The sequence below is a fragment of the Protopterus annectens genome, chromosome 8.part0, assembly GCF_019279795.1.
Source record: "Protopterus annectens isolate FY-2018-M chromosome 8.part0, PAN1.0, whole genome shotgun sequence".
Taxonomy (NCBI): Eukaryota; Metazoa; Chordata; order Ceratodontiformes; family Protopteridae; genus Protopterus; species Protopterus annectens.
In genome coordinates, this window is record NC_056741.1 from 1,950,378,953 (window position 1) to 1,950,399,617 (window position 20,665).

At 39.2% G+C, this 20,665-nt stretch overlaps 1 protein-coding gene across 1 annotated transcript in view; it reads right to left on the minus strand.

Moving 5' to 3' along the window:
• Positions 1–20,665, minus strand: part of ATP2C2 (ATPase secretory pathway Ca2+ transporting 2) — a 629,254-nt gene that overhangs the window by 466,585 nt on the left and 142,004 nt on the right. The window contains exon 5 of the mRNA XM_044081473.1: positions 12,595–12,630. Coding sequence (XP_043937408.1) covers positions 12,595–12,630 — 36 coding nt within the window. The remainder of the gene's footprint in view (positions 1–12,594; positions 12,631–20,665) is intronic.

The following is a 20,665-nucleotide window of genomic DNA, read 5'->3' on the forward strand; positions in this document are numbered from 1 at the left end:
GCTTTTTTTGGACTTCTACATTTCCTGGGTATGTCGGTTTCCAATACACAGGATTCCTTCCATGATGGATTATTTCTTTCAGCTGAACCTGGCAATTTAACATTATTGATTGAGCAGCTCACACAACTTTTGACACAGGTTAACAGAGTGTACAAAAGTGTGGCAAATGCAGAAGCAATCCACAAACATAAGCAATGACGAATCTATTAATTAGGCAGTCTGAATCATTATGTCTATTTAAAAAAACATCTCAATAGCTGGGTTGGTATTAAGGCATATACATTTATATCTGAGTCTGCCTTTTGATTGGCTTTTTGTCCCTATGCAGTTAATTTCAAACTATTGAAACTATGAATAGAAAATGACCACTATGTAGTATTGATAGGGAAAAGTTTATAGTCTCAAGTGTCAGTGGATGTAAACTGGAAGATAAGCATTTAGGTTTACAGACACTGTTAAATAGTAGGAATTCTTATGAATCAGTAATAATACATGTTAGTTTTAATTATTTGATAAAGACTCCTTTACTACATATTGTATATGTGTGCCCTTCTTTTAGTTTGGACACTGAGAGCTTTCAGGATTATTTATTTATTTATTTACATTTGTTAACCGGATAGTGTCCAACTGGGTCAAAAACCTGTTTTCAGGGGAGACCCGGGGAGAAAAGCTCCAGAACAGTACAAAAATTAGTTAAGGTATAGGTAAGGAATTTCACCAAATATCAAAAAGTACATTTAAAAATATGTTTCACGATCACAGAAATATCAGAAGGAATAGCTAGCTATACATAGTAAGTAAATATATACATCGTAAGTAAAAATTAAATTAAGAACGAAAATAAAAAAATAAAATAAAAAATAAAAAATAAAATATTAAAAAATAAAATTAAAATTAAAAAAGGGCAAATATGCAAGTAATACAAGAAATGAGCAGAAAAAAAGGAAACTCTGATGCACTAGAAGATAAGTAAAATAGAATGAAGAGAATTATGGAATGGGTCCATACAATGTATCAAGTTCTTCTTGGGTTGTCTGTAATAAATGTATACTTCAGCAACTATTACATCCTCCTTTAATAAAATCTTACTACATGACCATGTTCCAATCAGCTGGAAAATATACCTGTTCATAAATGGGGGTTCAGCTGAAAAATGTTTCCAGTTGTAGGCCAATTGGGAAAATACAATATACACAGAAAAAATAACTGAAGGTACAACTAACATTAAAAATATACATACCACCAAAACAGCTTAGCAATCCCCTGAATAATTTTACTATATACATATGTGTGTGTGTGTGTGTGTGTGTGTGTGTGTGTGTGTGTGTGTGTGTGTGTGTGTGTATACTTATACAGTGAAAAGAAGTGAATTAGCAAATGTGTGACTAAGTTATTGTTTTAAAACTAAACATGTAAGCCAATGTAAAACACAGATAAAAACACAACAGAAAATGTTTTCATACAATTACATATAAGCACAATCAAGACCATAACAATAACAAAACCAACACCTACACAAGAGATTAACAAATATAAACTATACACAGAATAATCACATATAACTACAACTCAGCAAACATTGTCTGTCTATAATACACAAAGTAAAATAACAAAAAGAAGAAAGACCTCAGATGCAAAACTGCAAATGAACTGAAGTCCTCAAAATAAAATTAAAACAAGTTCTAATTGTACTTCTAAGTGTGACATGGTGATATTCAAAAATACCACCACTGAAAAGGTAAGGCAATGAATACATACTAAGCTTGAGAATGCAACATCTCGGACCCCATACTCCAAAATTAGACAAGTCCCATATTTATTACATATAAATAACAGCCATCTGGGGGATACAAACTTGATATCAGATAAAAGCAACTCCCCACAAAAACACATCAATATATTTATAAAAAAATCAACATTGCAGAATAATTACAACATTCAAAACACAGCATATATAATTGATTGACATGGATATTAGAAATCTTGCTGTGTTGGCCCTGAATGGCAAACATAACAGGAGGAAAATAAAAAAAAATAACAAAAATAAAGACCTGAGAAAAATGCAGATAAAAAAATGAACCAAGTAATGCAATAACTGTGAAAATAATGGATGAAATGAAAAAAATATAGTATAAAAGCCATACAAATCAGGCATCATTAAATAGGAAAGAAGAGCCAAAGAAAAATATGTCACAAAAAATAGAAATTAAAGGATTAAGGCACACATAAAGTAACTATCCTCAGCACAATCACTCCAAACTCACTGATAACAAGCATACCCACACCATAATTCCCCACCATCTAATAAGCATATAATTATACCGCACAACTCAGAAAGACCAGTGACAAATTAAAACCAGAATAACCACAACATACATCACACACCAATAAAACAAGATAAATTAATATATCAGAAGCCTGTGTAAAATATGCTCATACAGAAATGCAATGCAGTCCAGCATAGTAACACAATATATACACATATGCAACAAAAAATAAGTCACTCTCTCTCTATGTAAACATATGCATGCCTTCAAAAAAGTGTACATTTCTGCCTAAAGGAAAACACCTTTACAAAGCACTCCATGTAAAACACTACTGACAATCATATTATCAGTTGTGTCTCCTTCTCTCTTATCTTCTCTTGCTTTGACTCACTGTGCTCCCAGCTGTGTCTCCTTCTCTCTTATCTTCTCTTGCTTTGACTCACTGTGCTCCCAGCTGTGTCTCCTTCTCTCTTATCTTCTCTTGCTTTGACTCACTGTGCTCCCAGCTGTGTCTCCTTCTCTCTTATCTTCTCTTGCTTTGACTCACTGTGCTCCCAGCTGTGTCTCCTTCTCTCTTATCTTCTCTTGCTTTGACTCACTGTGCTCCCAGTTGTGTCTCCTTCTCTCTTATCTTCTCTTGCTTTGACTCACTGTGCTCCCAGTTGTGTCTCCTTCTCTCTTATCTTCTCTTGCTTTGACTCACTGTGCTCCCAGCTGTGTCTCCTTCTCTCTTATCTTCTCTTGCTTTGACTCACTGTGCTCCCAGTTGTGTCTCCTTCTCTCTTATCTTCTCTTGCTTTGACTCACTGTGCTCCCAGTTGTGTCTCCTTCTCTCTCTTGCTTTGACTCACTGTGCTCCCAGCTGTGTCTCCTTCTCTCTTATCTTCTCTTGCTTTGACTCACTGTGCTCCCAGCTGTGTCTCCTTCTCTCTTATCTTCTCTTGCTTTGACTCACTGTGCTCCCAGCTGTGTCTCCTTCTCTCTTATCTTCTCTTGCTTTGACTCACTGTGCTCCCAGCTGTGTCTCCTTCTCTCTTATCTTCTCTTGCTTTGACTCACTGTGCTCCCAGCTGTGTCTCCTTCTCTCTTATCTTCTCTTGCTTTGACTCACTGTGCTCCCAGCTGTGTCTCCTTCTCTCTTATCTTCTCTTGCTTTGACTCACTGTGCTCCCAGCTGTGTCTCCTTCTCTCTTATCTTCTCTTGCTTTGACTCACTGTGCTCCCAGCTGTGTCTCCTTCTCTCTTATCTTCTCTTGCTTTGACTCACTGTGCTCCCAGTTGTGTCTCCTTCTCTCTTATCTTCTCTTGCTTTGACTCACTGTGCTCCCAGTTGTGTCTCCTTCTCTCTTATCTTCTCTTGCTTTGACTCACTGTGCTCCCAGTTGTGTCTCCTTCTCTCTTATCTTCTCTTGCTTTGACTCACTGTGCTCCCAGTTGTGTCTCCTTCTCTCTTATCTTCTCTTGCTTTGACTCACTGTGCTCCCAGTTGTGTCTCCTTCTCTCTTATCTTCTCTTGCTTTGACTCACTGTGCTCCCAGCTGTGTCTCCTTCTCTCTTATCTTCTCTTGCTTTGACTCACTGTGCTCCCAGCTGTGTCTCCTTCTCTCTTATCTTCTCTTGCTTTGACTCACTGTGCTCCCAGTTGTGTCTCCTTCTCTCTTATCTTCTCTTGCTTTGACTCACTGTGCTCCCAGCTGTGTCTCCTTCTCTCTTATCTTCTCTTGCTTTGACTCACTGTGCTCCCAGCTGTGTCTCCTTCTCTCTTATCTTCTCTTGCTTTGACTCACTGTGCTCCCAGTTGTGTCTCCTTCTCTCTTATCTTCTCTTGCTTTGACTCACTGTGCTCCCAGTTGTGTCTCCTTCTCTCTTATCTTCTCTTGCTTTGACTCACTGTGCTCCCAGTTGTGTCTCCTTCTCTCTTATCTTCTCTTGCTTTGACTCACTGTGCTCCCAGTTGTGTCTCCTTCTCTCTTATCTTCTCTTGCTTTGACTCACTGTGCTCCCAGTTGTGTCTCCTTCTCTCTTATCTTCTCTTGCTTTGACTCACTGTGCTCCCAGCTGTGTCTCCTTCTCTCTTATCTTCTCTTGCTTTGACTCACTGTGCTCCCAGCTGTGTCTCCTTCTCTCTTATCTTCTCTTGCTTTGACTCACTGTGCTCCCAGCTGTGTCTCCTTCTCTCTTATCTTCTCTTGCTTTGACTCACTGTGCTCCCAGTTGTGTCTCCTTCTCTCTTATCTTCTCTTGCTTTGACTCACTGTGCTCCCAGCTGTGTCTCCTTCTCTCTTATCTTCTCTTGCTTTGACTCACTGTGCTCCCAGCTGTGTCTCCTTCTCTCTTATCTTCTCTTGCTTTGACTCACTGTGCTCCCAGTTGTGTCTCCTTCTCTCTTATCTTCTCTTGCTTTGACTCACTGTGCTCCCAGTTGTGTCTCCTTCTCTCTTATCTTTTCTTGCTTTGACTCACTGTGCTCCCAGTTGTGTCTCCTTCTCTCTTATCTTCTCTTGCTTTGACTCACTGTGCTCCCAGCTGTGTCTCCTTCTCTCTTATCTTCTCTTGCTTTGACTCACTGTGCTCCCAGCTGTGTCTCCTTCTCTCTTATCTTCTCTTGCTTTGACTCACTGTGCTCCCAGTTGTGTCTCCTTCTCTCTTATCTTCTCTTGCTTTGACTCACTGTGCTCCCAGCTGTGTCTCCTTCTCTCTTATCTTCTCTTGCTTTGACTCACTGTGCTCCCAGTTGTGTCTCCTTCTCTCTTATCTTCTCTTGCTTTGACTCACTGTGCTCCTTGCTCCACTTCTAGGAATAAGGTAGATGTCTATGCATTAACTTGATTGCCTCCATGTAGTATTTCAATATAATGTTTTTCTCTTTTCCTTTACTTTCAGATCCTGTGGTCCCTGTCCCTTAAATAGCAGGAGCTGTGTCACAAGGCACACCTGCCAACAACATCATGACAGAACAAGTAAACTGTACAATATTACTGGGTGTCATCATAGATGTCCAGTTGAAATCTGACCACCATGCATCAAACAAGCCCCTACATTTTACTGCTAACTTCCTCTGTGCTGCCCCAATCTTTGCTAGTTATCAAGTCTCACAACTGTCAAAACATCAGCCATGTTATAAGAGAATTGCCAAATTTGCAGTGCAGTATAACATTAGAGCAAACACTAGACCTAAGGCAAGACAATGTACCTAACACTTTAGTCATAGGTGACTCTATAGTCCGGCACACTGATGTCCCTCTCACCAGGTTGAACAAGGAGAAAATTACAGTCAGCTGCCTGTCGGGTGCCAGGATCTGCCACATAACGCATGCACTCAAGTCACTCCACAACAAGTACAAATATGACTCTGTCATTGTCCATGTTGGAGTGAATGACTTGAGACGTACCTCCCTGGACTACATGAAAAGAGACATGGAAGAGCTCTGGGATCATGTGGCCCAGGCAGGTATGACCCTAGCCCTGAGTAGTATCCTGCCTTCGCCCAGAATGATACCACAATATAAGGACAAAATGATTGACTTCAACAATTGGCTAAGCTTCTGGTGTCATTCAAAGGGGATCCAGTATCTGTCTGCCTGGGACGACATGATTGACAGACCATGATGCTTTGCCAGAGGTTGTCTGTGCCTGTTGCCCCTGGGATCCAGGTTACTGGATAAGGCTCTTGCCACCCCCTATAGTGCCTTTTATAGGCAAAGTTCAAAGGACAAAACCACCACCGTAACAGGTACAAGCATGCAAAATCTGAAGGTAATGCTACTCAATGCTAGAAGTCTAAACCTCAAAATGCACTCTCTCGAGGCACTCCTAAAAATGGAGAACATCGATATCTGTGCAGTAACTGAGACCTGGTTCAAGGCTCCAGAGAGCACCCCTGCAATACCAGGCTACAACTCTTACCACACTTTTCAGCCACCAAACCAGGACCGAAACACTAAAGGTGGTGGAGTGTCAATATTCACCAAGGATATTCACACCACTAGGCTAGTTGCCCAACACAATGCATCTGAAATTCTCCAGGTGCAACTAACACTAGGTAAGACTGCAATCCAAACTATAGCTTGCTACAGATCCCCCACCATACCCCAAGATTCTCACTACACCTTTCTAAACATACTGGAAAATATTAAGATAGAACCAAACACCCTAATACTGGGTGATTTTAACTACCCTGCCATTAACTGGGAAAACTACTCATGTACCAACACCTTTGCCCAATGGTTCTTGGAATTCATAAATTCCAACTCCCTGGATCAAATAATCCATAGTCCCACCAGGGGCTCCAATATCCTAGACCTGGTCATTACCAACATGGGAAATCGATGCTCCACACCTATGGTCACCCCCTTGTTATTCAGGTCTGACCATAAGCTAACCACCCTTAACATCCACATCCCACCCCCACCCCCAGTAAGGAAACCTACATAAAAAACTTCTCCAAAACCAACTTCATGCTACTCAAGTCAGAAGTGACAAACTTCATGACACCCATGCAGATGGGAACTGAAAGTTCAACTGCTGAATCCTACACTAAGGCACTGTACAAGCACATCCACTCATGCATGAATCGTGCCATCCCAAATAAAACCAAGATGCTCTCATCCAAAAAAAGGAAGCCAATCTGGTGGTCCCCTGCCATAAACAAACTTTGCAACAAAAGGAAGAAACTATTGCAGAAAAGAGGAAAATCCCAGGATGCAAAAAACTTCCTTACCAGCCTCAGTAAGAAACTGAGATCCCTCATAAAATCCTCCAAAGGTAGTTACGAAAATAAAATTGCCAAAGATTCCAAAGACAACCACAAGGCATTCTATAACTATGTCAAGAATCTAAATAGCAATGCACAGATCTGCTCCGAGCTAAAACAGAATGGCATTAAATATACTGATCCCAAGGATATTGCCAATATCCTTGCAGATCGATTCAGTGCCAACTTCACCCCCTCTCACCCCCTAAATGGCCCATCTGAATACCAGATGATTGCCAAATTCTGGTAATAATGGCCACATAGGTAAAAAATTCACTCTCCAAAGCTAAGAGTACAGCATCCATGGGACCAGATGACATTCTGGGCTGTGTACTACATGAACTACAATATGAACTGGCACCTCACTAAGTGTCATGTTTAATCATAGCCTCACCTCAGGTTTCATGCCCACTGACTTGCGCAGAGCTACAGTTATCCCACTCCACAAGGGTGGATCAACCTTGGATCCCAGAAACTACCATCCCATCAGTCTGACAAGCCTTATCTGCAAGGCCATGGAGCGTATTATCATGGAACTTATAAACAAAGACATTGGCAACCTTCAAACACTGGACCCCACCCAGTTTGGGTTTGTGAAGGGCCGATCTTGTCTCCTGAACCTGATTGACCTCTTCGAATCAGTCTCCAGAGCCATGGACAAGGGTAAGGTGATCCACACAGCCTATCTAGACCTTGCCAAGGCCTTTGACACCATCCCCCACTCTGGAATCATAGATAAACTTACTAAGCTGGGCATTAATCCTTACGTCACCCAATGGGTTGCTAACTGGCTTACTGATAGAACCCACACTGTAAAAGTAGCCGACTCCAAATCCAGCTCCAGACAAGTGACAAGTGGAGTACCTCAGGGTTCAGTCCTGGGACCGCTCTGGTTTGGCATCTACTTCTCTGAAGTACAGGCCAACACTAAGGGACTCTGGCTAACAAAGTTCGCAGATGACTGCAAACTGGGATGAAATGATGTGGATACTCTACAAAAGGATCTTACAGAAACAGATGATTGGTGCCAGAGCCATGGGCTCAAGCTCAATGCCAAGAAATGTATAGTTATCCCCTTTGGGAAAAAACATGTATCTGTGAATTACCATATAGGTGGCAGTACACTAAACACAGAAAGTGTGATAAGAGACTTAAGGACACAGGTGGACAGTGGTCTCACCTTCGATAACCACATTGCCACAACAGTCAGAAAATCCTTCTATGTGGCCCACCTCATCACTAAGGGCATTTCATCCAGAAAAAAGGAGGTCATTGTCCCACTGTACTCATCCCTCATTAGACCCATTATAGAATACAATGCCCCATTTGGTATGTACCTCTCAAGACATCTGCAACAACTGGAAAGGCCGCAGAAATACCTCACTAAAAGAATCAAAGGCCTAAAGCAGATGCCCTACGCTGACCACCTTAAAAAACTCCAGCTATACTCTGTCGCATATTGTCTACTCAGAGACAATCTCTGCTTAACATACAAGGCCATGTCAAACCCAAAGCTGTTGGACATGCTACACTTAAAGAAATCCCAATCCCTCAGAGCCACACGCTCCAGGGATCTAAACCTTGTCATCACGATAAACAAAACATGCTGGAGGGATAGGTTCCTGACCCAGAGACTCCCCAGACTCTGGAATAGATTGCCCATATATGTCAAGCAGAGTGCCTCTTTGGCCCTCTTCAAAAGGAACCTTGATGATTGGATGGGAGAAAGGAAATTCACCCAGGGATCACGTCAGTCACCCTGCTAGACAGGGGTCCAGGGAAGTAAATAGTGTGGGAAGAAATAGTCAGGGAATTGTTATGGCTAGGCTTGTATAGGCCCTAGGGCTGATAGCCTAGTACCAACCTATGAACCTATGCCCCACAACCAGTTTTCACCAATACCTAAATAGTTTTACTAGCATCCCCCAGCCATATACATAGTTTATACACTGGTCACCCCACTTGTATGCTTCTAATATAAAACTTGTGATAGCTATATCTATAATTATCTGTGGATCTGCTTTACACCCCACCTCGTAACTGCAATATTAACATTTCTGCCCTACCTATCACTTCCATTTCTTTGAATTTCTAGGCAGTAATCTCTTTATGTGTTTGACAAATCCACTAATACACCTCTTCGGTTGCTTAATGTTCAGCATCTACTAATGTACAAGACCATTTATATTCATATGAAATATATGAAATTATAATCTAATTAGCAAATTAATGTGTAACAATGTATGATACTTAATGTCTGTTCATGTATATTATCATGGATCTAGGAATACTGGATGAAATCACATTTCCATGAAAAATAAATGGCGAAACACACTTTAGCGAAAGTGCTTTTCACCGAAAAAGCACTTTCACTAAAGTTTGCAAAAAAAAAACAAAACAAAACAAAAACCCCATAGTACTCAAGCCCCTGTGCCCCCCCCTACTTTTATATTCTCACTTCAAGATCACACTACAGTGAGGAAAAGGGGATATTCCCTTATCCCCACTGTACCACAACCTCAGCAACAGCCATTCTGTTATTATTTTTACTTTCTTGAGCTCACTTTAGCAAAAGTGCATTTGCTAAAGTGTGCTCGGCAGTTTCGGTTTTGGTTAAAAGAGCTTTTGCTCAATAGTACGAGATAAATTATCATATGTATGTTTAAAAAAAGTCTGTAGTATGCTGTAGCTTTTCTCCCTGGGCCTCCCTGGGCCTCTGCTGAAAAAGTTTTTTTTTTGACTAAACCTAGCCAGACAAATCTGGAAAACAAAAACAAAATAAAATAAATTGAAATGACTTTTCAGAAAAAGTTTCATTACAGTTTAAGGGCCACAAGGTAAAAGTAAGAAAATGAATTTCATTACTACACTGCAGTACCAGACACTAGTGCACCACAAAGCCTATCCATTTTATTGATCTTTTTTCTATGTAGCTTTTTCTGTACAGTACCGTTTTCTAGTAATTTCAGTGGCCTGAGATTGTACTTCCTTCCCCTTGTTTGTAGCATGGCTTAATGCAATATCTAGCTTCTTTGAGGTAATATCAAGTGACTTTTGAATTATTTCATTCTGCTTCTTAATTTATTTATTTACCCATTTATTTATTTTTTGAATGATGAAGGGGTGTCTTTGGTCATTTGAACAGTTCAGTATTATGTCTAGTATTAGTTATGATGTTGTGGGTCAACATACTGGGCTAGTTTTTTCTGTTAAATATTTGTTTTGTGGGTAGTTTGCTTTATTTTTTTTTCTTTAATAAATATATGTGCAAGATCATAAGGTATGCACTTTGGGCTGGGTGAGGATTCAAATGGATTTTGGGAAATGGAGATGTTAATGGTGGTGCATGCTAACTGTCATGGGCAGCTAGGGGAGGCATAGGAAAATCAATGTTTAGAAGTGCTTTTTTTCTTCATAGGGAATTTGGTGTATTTTACTGTTGCTTGTAATGAAATTTTGGAAATTACTTCAAAAGTAAATGTGTATACACTTTTGTACTAGACAAGTTTATTTGCTTTCTTTTACTTAGGTGGATTAAAGTTTCATCCGGGTAATAGTAATTAGTGCATGTTGTATTTTTGTCAAATTATGTTTATGTAAATTACTGAATGCAACATGTATTTTACAGTAAATACTTTTTTGTGTTTGATGTGCATTTGTGGGCATACTTACTATTTTTTTATGTTATGGCTCTTGGTTTTATGTGCTTTTTACAATGTTGTCTGTATTTCTTTTTAGTATGGTGGTTTATATTATCTGTATAGGAGTGTTTCGTTTGTTTCATGTATGTAAATTGTTTTTTGTTTTGTTTCTGGGTGCATACATTGTGTTTTTTGTTAAACCCTGTGCTGTAGTTGAACATTTTGGATTATGTTGTTTGTTTACTTTAATTTGCAGTTGTATGCATGTGTCATGCTTTGTGCTTTTTGTTTTATGGCTGAGCATATGTTGCAAGTAAATTCTGTTGGATATGTATTTTGCTTGTGGACACAATGACTCAACTTTACTGAGTATATTATATAAGATTTGGTGCAACCCTTTGTTTAGGTATTTAATTCTTTTATATCATAGTTTGGTATAGTACAGTAGATTTCTCTTGCAACTTAAAGTACAGACATTGTACTGTTCATTGTTTCACTGTATTTGATCTGTTTTGCTTATTGCATTTTACAGGTTGATTCTTTGTTTTTGTTTTCTTTCTTTTTTTCCTGGTTTCTTGAAAATAAAGAGTTTTCTTATTTTTCCTGTTTTACTGTGAGGTCATGTATTTAATTTTTTATTTAGTGATGAATAATCCTTTTTTGGCTCTTTGTGTTTTTATTTCTATTTTTTTCTGTTTTTTTCCTGTTTTATTTTTCCATTTCTTTGTTGTTTTTCATCCTTAGTTTTTTGAGATTATTTTTAGTGTTACTTGGAAAGTTTGTTGTCACTGAGAGATTTTTAATGGTGATTAGTTGACTATAAAATATATGCTAAACGTTGTAAGGTTTGCTTAGTTTCTTTAGAATTTTTGTTTTATATTTTTGTCCTGTATTGTTGAGTTCTTGCTGTACAGGCAGTGAATGTTTACTTAATAGCTATAATGTGTGACTTTTTGCAGTAGGTGTTTTTGTGTAGTTTGTTTTATTTTCTATATTGTAAAAGTGATAGCACTGGTTACTGTTTGATATTAAATATACTTACATACTGGCATTATTTTTTTGTGTGTTAATTAATTTTTTAAAATGTATAATTCTTAGTTGTGTGACTTTAATCCTTTGTTTAGGAAACAAATTTTCACATGTTTGTGTTGTATATTACAGGTTTTGTAATTCTGGCAGTCTTTCTGTTTTTTTCTCATTAACATGAATGAGATGTACTTTTCTGTTATATTAGATTTTGAGGTTATGTTTATTTATGACAGTAGATATGTTGTACTATTTTTGAATGTTTAGTTTTTTTTATTTTACTGTGTATATTATATTTCACCATTGTAATTAAATTATTTGGAGGATTTTCCCCTTATAGTTTATGATAATTTAGGTCTGGCCTGGTTTGTTAAATTTTGTTAGGATGATGCAGTCCCCATGTACATAATTTTGGATGACATAATCGGTGCCTATATTTTTAATAGCTACACTCTTTACTAGATATATGTTGCATCCTACCTCCATTTGGATTAAAAACAATATATACTCCAGAAACACACAAACAGAGAGATTAAACATTCTGATGTCACCTTTTCAGTTCTAAGTACAAGAAAGGTAAGTGAGAGACAGAGGGATGATGACAGGAAGTATTTTACACTGAGAAGGTTCTGAATATTTGCTACTGTCTTCTCAAGGAGGCTGTAGAATCAGAAACAGTAGATAAACTGAAGAATGCATGGGGAAATCTAAAGCATCTCTGACGGCCTCTAGGTAAGTTGACCATATAGATAAATAAGGAAGTTTAGCTTACCCAAAATGGAGTAAAATGGAAGACTGTGGATCAAACATGTTTTTATCTGCTTACATCTTTGCTTACTTAAGCATTTTCAAACACAGAACAGTTCAGTATGGTACAGTACTATAATAAGTAAATAGCATTACATACCTGAATGAAAGCCACAGTAACAACAATCAATATTGCCTAGTGGGGGAAAAAAAATAAATTAGTCATAAAGTACTCTTTAAAATTACAACAGCAAACATAATGTGGTGTGCCCTGCTTATCTAACAACTCAAAATTCAGTTATGAATTATATCAGTTAATATGCATTTGTCTTTCTGGTTGATGTGATCTCAATATTTATTATATAATTGAATTTGTGTTTCTATGACTATAGTTGATCCATGCCGCATAATTAGACAGCATTACTTCCTTTGTTGCTAGACAATGTGTGTATATATGTGTGTGTGTGTGTGTATATATATATATATATATATATATATATATATATATATATATATAAGGGTCTTGATATTCTCAGGAGTTATTGTTGGAGTGACATACAGTGTGCATTCTGTCCTTTCACAGTTTACATCTGCAATCCAATCTCATCTGAACTTATTCATGTTTGGAAACTGAAGGTTATGCATGACCTCTATTTATTACATTAACAAATTTATGGAATCTTATGATTGGAACATAAGTGATCTTCCTAAATGAAAAAAAGAAGGTTGGCTATCAAAATTCATTCAAAACATATAATAACTCATGCAAAAAATAATTTTTATAAAATATTTTTTATAACAGCAAGCTTCTTGCACCCCATCAGCTTACATATATATATGTATATATATATATATATATATATATATATATATATATGTTTATACATTCACTCTAAGACTGCAGAACAGTGAGGAAAAGAGTTTGCCTGTTTCCATATTTAGACAACCGTAAAGTATATGGAAATGGTGTGATTTCATTCTTCATCAACATGATTCTCGTGTCATAATTGCCTGCCATCCAGACAGTTAAGATTAGAAACTAGATTCCACCTATAATACTGCCACTGAGTTGTACTAATTTTTTCTGTAGTTCATTAAGAATGTCTTTGGTCTCCACTTCAATTGCACCAGTAATTCCTGCCTACTTTATGTAAAGATGTTATGGTATTAAATCCTGCGTATATTACAATAAGAAATGCAAAAAAAATATCCCAAATTAATCACTTTTCAGAAATGAACCAGACAAACTGTTAGTTCACTTATGGTCGCTTCCTTTTTTACAGCCTTGCAAATGTAGTTCCATTTAACAACACCCTTTGGGTGTGAAGTCAGACAAGCTTCTTTATAAGGGTTGGGCACTACTTTATTACCTGTCCACTGTCTGGTACCCTGAGTATGTAAGCATTCAGCTTTTAGGTTTGCTTGTGTTACCATGGCAGAAATCAAATATCAACGTTTCATCATCTTTATGTATTTGTATGCCTGAAATGTGCAAGAAATATTTTCAGTGAACTCAGAAATATAGGCCTGTAAATACCACAAATCAAAAAATCAACCTATACAATGAAGAAATTACATCTAAATAGCAGACATTTAGACTTGATAACTCAAAATACAGTTACATAAGTATGCAGCTACCAAAGATCATAACAGCCATAATCTGGGCCATAAAGCAAAAATAACATTTCCTAACATTTAGGAAAACAGTTTACATTGTCTGTTAGACTTGTGCAAAGTACTTCATTTCTATCCCCTTACAGACTATTGCTGTAACTTCTGCTTTAAGCAGATTACAATTGAAGAAGCTAAAACTCGGCTGTTAAAGCTAAACACCATTTGTAGGACAAGAGTTACCAAACTGCACACTGGTGCCTTAAATGGCAGCATTTGCTATCACCAAACTTCTTGCTCATATCTTAACCTTTTTGTTAACAACTACTTCATTAGCTGCATCCTGCATGCATTCTATAATAATTCCATTACCAAAAGCAGTTGCTCCAAAAGACCATACAGATAACAGGTAGTTCCTAACCTATGCCCATTAACAAAGAGATAAGAAAAATTCTTACATAAATTTACATTTGATCTACAAATAGCTCTGGCCTTCTTTATTGACTGACATCAATGCTTCTTTAAGGCCTTCAGCTATATGGCTGCACTTTATACTGCAACCATCTTAACTTACTACAAGATAAATGTGGCCCACTTACTGCTGGTCTATTTCTGGGCAAAACAAGAGCATTGGAAACTATAAATTATAGCTAACCTATAAACTTCAAAAACTCATTTTCAGACTGAGAAGTGTAGCTGGCTCATCCAGCGACTGGATCCATTCCTGAATCTGGTTCCACTTGGAGCAAAAAAAAAAAAAAATCCACAATCTCGCTTGATGCTCCTGACATGCTGGAGGCAATCAGGTGCAGTTTCTATACCCCACGACTGGCCCTCCTTTCACAGATGAGAGTTAAAACAAATTTTCTTCTTTCTTTAAACTGTTCAACTCAGATTCATTAAAATAAAAATAAAAAATCTCTTTAAACTGTAGCAACCGCTTGCTACAGTTAGACCACACAGTGAATGCCCGAGCATTTGACCTTAGGTGCACTACCAGCAATTAAAAGCTGGTATGCACTATTAATAAAGAGCAAGCGGGATTGCCTGATTATGCTCTAACATTTTTCACCGAGGGCAGCTGCTCTACTTTATAGAATACATACTATCTGGTAGTTTGAAAGGTTATCTTTAGAACAGAAATTTACACGTATGTACCACTAATGCCCTTTCTGACACAAGTATACTTGATAATGGAGTACCCGCATGGATTAGGTCCTGGTCCCTTACTGTTCTCATTATTTGTAAATGACATGCACTACGAAATATTCCATCTCATGTGATCATGCATGCAAATCTACGCCTCATATATGCAAATAATACATTTCTGGGTTACCACAGACCTTACACGACAGTTTCACTAATCTCTGTAGCGGGACAGCTAATAGCAGATTAATAGTCAGTGCCAAAAATCTGTTATGCTGTTTGTTACTCCTCAAAGGCTTGCTCATTTCTCCTCTACTAATTTAAGAGATAACTCATATAAACTTGTATTATTGTACACAGTAAAATATCTGGGAGTCCTCTTCAACTCTTCCTTAAAATTCTCAATACACACTGACAAGTCACTCAACAAAACACTTTGCCACCTGAAAGTAAGTTATAAAATGTCTATTCTATTCTCCCCAACTGCAAGTCAGTCTTATCAATAAAAATGTCCTTATTTCTGTGATTGAATATGCTTTCCTCCTATTAATGCTTCACTCCTGCCTAAACTTCCAAATAAGAGATCATGGAAAACATCTGTTGTTTTGTACTCTTAGCAGATAATTGCACCAACCAGTGTTACCTCTTAAGATGATTTTATTGGTTACTAATAAATAGCCAAGTAACAATGTTAATTAGCAGTCTATTATTCAAAATTATCAGACTGGGTCAGTGCCGCTTCTAAAATCAATGGTACATATAAGAGACCCTTCATTGAGAGGAAGTCAGGATGATAGCATTACTTTGCACCAGACTTTGGCACTGCCATGGGGAAAGGGATTTTACTAAACTTGTTCCAGCAGCAGGGAATCAATTATCTGGTGAAATATGTTCTAATATAACACTAAAAGGCACCGAGGCTAAACTGAAAGAACATCTCCTAAAATATGGTAACAGTAATTGCTTTTATGGTGCTGGATAACTTGATGTAGGTTTATTATAACTCACACACCTACTCTGAGTGCTAGTTATCAACCTGTATAGACAAACAGGTAAATTTCCACTGAGTGTGTATTGCAAGTTTTGTAAATATTTCACACTGTCTGAAATATTGAAAATAATTTTCCATTCTCTTAGACATACTGCTTGCCTACTCTTTGCTGTTCTGATTATATTGTGATTAATTGTTGGTACCGCTTTACTATGTATTTTTATGATGTTAGTTGCTCCACTAGAGTCTCAGTCACGGATGAAAAAGGTTGGTAGACCTCTGCCTTGTGAGCGGCGTTTCCCATTTGAGTTTCCCCTCTGCCTCTGGGGGAACTATCTCCACGTGGATCATGGAATGGACACTGGGATTTCCTGAACCACATCTTTTGATCACCTCATTGATTCCTGGAAAAGGTTCTTTGAGGGGTTGGAAAATGCACTCTGACAGCAGACAGGGTCTTATCATCTTTCTCACACATGAAGAGTATGTCTTTCACTTTAGGGTGGAATAATGAACTTTCATCAATGGCACCATTGACAAAGGATGACGAAGGGCTCCTCTAAGTCACACAGACTCATCCAGGCAGGTCTCCTGATGGAAATGCCTGAAACCACCACCCTTGAGGCTCCTTCAGCTGCATGTGAAATAAACCTCATAGATGATTTTGAAATAGACAGAAGGTTCACTAACTGTTAAGCAACAGAAGACTCTGCCTCAGAAGTAGTAGTCCCTGAGAGGGATTTTGAGAACTCCTTAATCAAATCCCTGTGTAATCTGGTAAAGTGTGCCAGGTAATTCAGGAACCTGAGAGCAGATGCATTCACATCCTTCCTGTACCTGTCCAGTGCCTTAGACTACCTGTTAGGGGGATGAACAGAAGAACTCTGTTCTGTGAGTTCTTTCTTTGTGGCTGCTGCCATGACCATAGCATCCACTAGTAATTCTTTGTTCCAAAATTCCCTTCCCTTTGGTGGTGCCAGGATTCTGTATGGTCTCCCAGAAAGTAGACGGGCCAGTACCACATGCCTCCAGGAATACAGAGTCCTCTTGAGAAGGGTTCTCAGTAGACCATCCACCCCTCTGTTGTCGGATCTCTAAAATGTCTCCAAATGAGATGTCATCAGGTGGTGATCTTGGGGACCCTTCCCCTTCAGCAAAATCAGTATCTTCAGTGACTGACTCCTGAGGGGAGTCCAAGTGCCTCCTCTTGCACTTCCTCTTCCTGGGGACTTCTTCAGTGGGATGTTCCAGAGAAGTATCAGAAAAGATAATTATGCCCTGTGGGATCACCTGGAGATTTTGGGCTGGCTGACCCTGTGGAGTAGAATGCTGAGGCTCACGACACAAAGACATCTGAGAACCAGAAGGAAGAGCTGAGGGGGATGTGTCATCTGATCTCTAGAAGAAGACATTCTCTCTACCACCTCGAAGGTAGAATGCCCTGGGGAGAAGGAAACCATTAGCACCAAGAAGACATGCCTCTGGACTGACAGCTCTCTCTTTCCTGAAGACACCACACCAAGGCAAAAGTCGGAACTGAGCTATTGAATGCCAAAGCTCTGAGGGAAAGAGATGGGTCTGACAACTTAGGAGTCAACTGTAAACCCTCAGTTCCAACAATGACACTTCTGGTCTGACAGCCGTTCAGCTCTGAAATGCTCAGAGCTAGTGTGCTTAGAGAAGACAATGGATCCAAAGATAGAGGCATATTTGGATCCAAGACAGACTGCTCCAGGAGTCCTGGATCTGAGGGTTATGAAACTGAAGGACGGATCAGAGAAGGAGCCAGAAAGTACAGCTGTGTACACTTACCATAAATGTAGATGTTCGAGTATATTCACTATTGCAGTCATCACATTTGGGTTATCTGCTTGCAGTAGCCCTCAGTCGGCCTGATTATCAAAGTCTTGGGTCTTGCATTGGTTGCTGTCTCATCTTCCATGACGTCAGGTAGTCGGGGGTATAAAGCATGCAGCTGACGCCATTACATCAGTTTTTCTTGCCCCAGATGTCAGGTGCCCCCCTTAATGGGAAGCAATTAAATATATATATATATATATATATATATATATATATATATATATATATATATATATACAAGGTTATACCTCCAACAAAAAAGCAAATACACCAAAAAGCTTTTCAGTATAGTAAAGAAGAACAGAGGTATAGCCAAAAGAAGTCAGGGGGCTGGGGGATAGGTAACCAGTACTACAACAGTGAATACACTCAAACATCTACATTTATGGTAAGTGTACACAACTGTACTATGTTCTTCGTGTTTCACTGCTGCAGTCATCACATTTGGGTAGATTCCCAAAGCTAAGGATGGGAGGAGGAATTTAGATAGCATTAGGACCAGCTATAAGGCCTTGCAAGACTGCAGTGGCAAAGCCAGCTCTGGATTTAGATAAAATTGGCAAATGGTAATGTTTGGTGAAAGTATGTACAGAACTCCAGGTAGGATGTCTCTGGTAGGGACACCTCTGAGAAAGGCTGTAGAGGTAGATGCAGCCCTGGTTGAATGGGTCTAATCCCCTGTGGAATAGGTTTTCCGTGGTGTTTATAGCAGAAATGAATGCAATGGCCTATCCATTTTGAAATGGTTTGCTTTGAAATAGCCTTCCCCTTTGCCCTGCAGCAAATGCCACCAGGAGTTGTTCAGATTTCCTTTGAGGTTTAGCCCTGTCCAAGTAAAATCTAAGTTGTCTGTGCACATCTAAGGCGTGCAGTATCCGTTCCCCTTTGTTCTGTGTATTAGAAAAGAAGGTTGGCAAATGAATGGACTGATTAAGAGCCACACTGGATACCACCTTGGGCATGAAAGAGGGATTGGTCCTGAGGGACACCCTGTCCGCATGAAAGATGATAAAAGGCTCCACTGCCATAAGGGCCTGTAATTCAGATACCCTTCTTGCTGAAGTGATTGCTAAAAGGAAAGCTGTTTTCCAAGAAAGGAATTTTAACTCTGCAGTTGCAGCTGGCTCAAAAGGAGGAAGAGTGAGTTTTTCCAATACAAAATTAAGGTCCCAGGCTGGAGTTGGGGCTCTCCTGGGTGGTCTTACGTTTTTGGCCCATCTGAGGAACTTCTTGATCAGTGGGTGAGAAAAGAGGGGTGGTTCTGTGTTGTAATGAGCTGAAATGGCTGAGGCATGAATTTTGATGGAGGAAAAGGAAAGGCCCTTGTGAAGCATCTCAGTTAAGTATTGAAGAATCTGAGGTAAATTAGGCGCTGCTGTGGCTATCCCTTGTGTTTGGTTCCAGGCACAGAATCTTTTCCATTTTTCATCATAAGATTTTCTAGTACTAGGCTTTCTTGCCTCCCAAATGACATCCAACACTTGTTTACTGAGGGATGATAACAGAGAGATTAGCTAATTAGCCAGGCTGCCAGGTTCAGGGTTTGAAGCTGGGGGTGCAGAATCTGGTTCTCCTGCTGAGACAGCAGGGTAGGAGTCTGAGGTAGGTGCCATGGTGCCAGCTGTGACACATTGCGCAAGAGGGGGTACCAGTGTCAGCATGGCCAGTCTGGTGCAGTCAGTATAATCCTTGGTTTGTCCTGTTTGATCTTTAGTAGTACTTTGGAGAGGAGAGGCAGAGGAGGAAAGGCATAAACTGATATATTTTTCTAGCTGAAGGACAGAACATCCACTTTCCAAGCTTATTTGTGGGGAGTCCTTCTGCAGAATTTGTCCAATTGGTAGTTCTGAGGGGAGGCAAACAGGTCTATATCTGGGATCCCCTATTTGTTGATCAACATGTTGAAAATCTTTGGTTCCAGTTTCCACTCGTATGGGTCCATGAGATTTCTGCTTAGTTCCTCTGCTAGTGTATTTAGTTTCCTGGCAGGAATTGAGCCTGCAGATGCACTTGGTAGCTCAAGGCTGTGTTCCACAGAGCCATGGCTAGTCTGCAGAGGGGGTAAGAATAGGTACCCCCCTGCTTGTTTATGTACCACATAACAGTGGTGTTGTCCGTCTTTACCATTAATTGCCCTGGAAGAATGTGGTCCTTGAAGGCTGTTAGAGCATTCTGTAAAACTAACATTCCTTTTTGATTGATATGTAGGTGCATTTGACTTGGGTTCCATTTGCCCTGAATGCACTTCTCTGCCAGGTGAGCCACCCATGCATAGTCTGATGCATCTGTTGTTAGGGTTTGGGCTGTAGGGAGTAGAGTGAATGGTAGTCTCTTGTTTTGGTGGCAGGCCACTGCCCACCAAAGGAATTCTAATCATAGGCAAGGTATGACAGGAATCACTGCTTCTAGATCCCGAGAATGTTGACACCATAGGCTTTTTAGATACCATTGTAGTTTCCTCATATGCAGTCTTGCATATGGAATTAGTAGAATGCACAAGGCCATGAACCCCAAAGCTTGAAGTATTTGCCTTGCAGATAGCAAGGTTTTTGTGGCCACTAGTTTGAAGTAAGTTGTCAAATGATTTTGTTTCTCTGGCGTGAGGAAAGCCATCTGGGAAGTT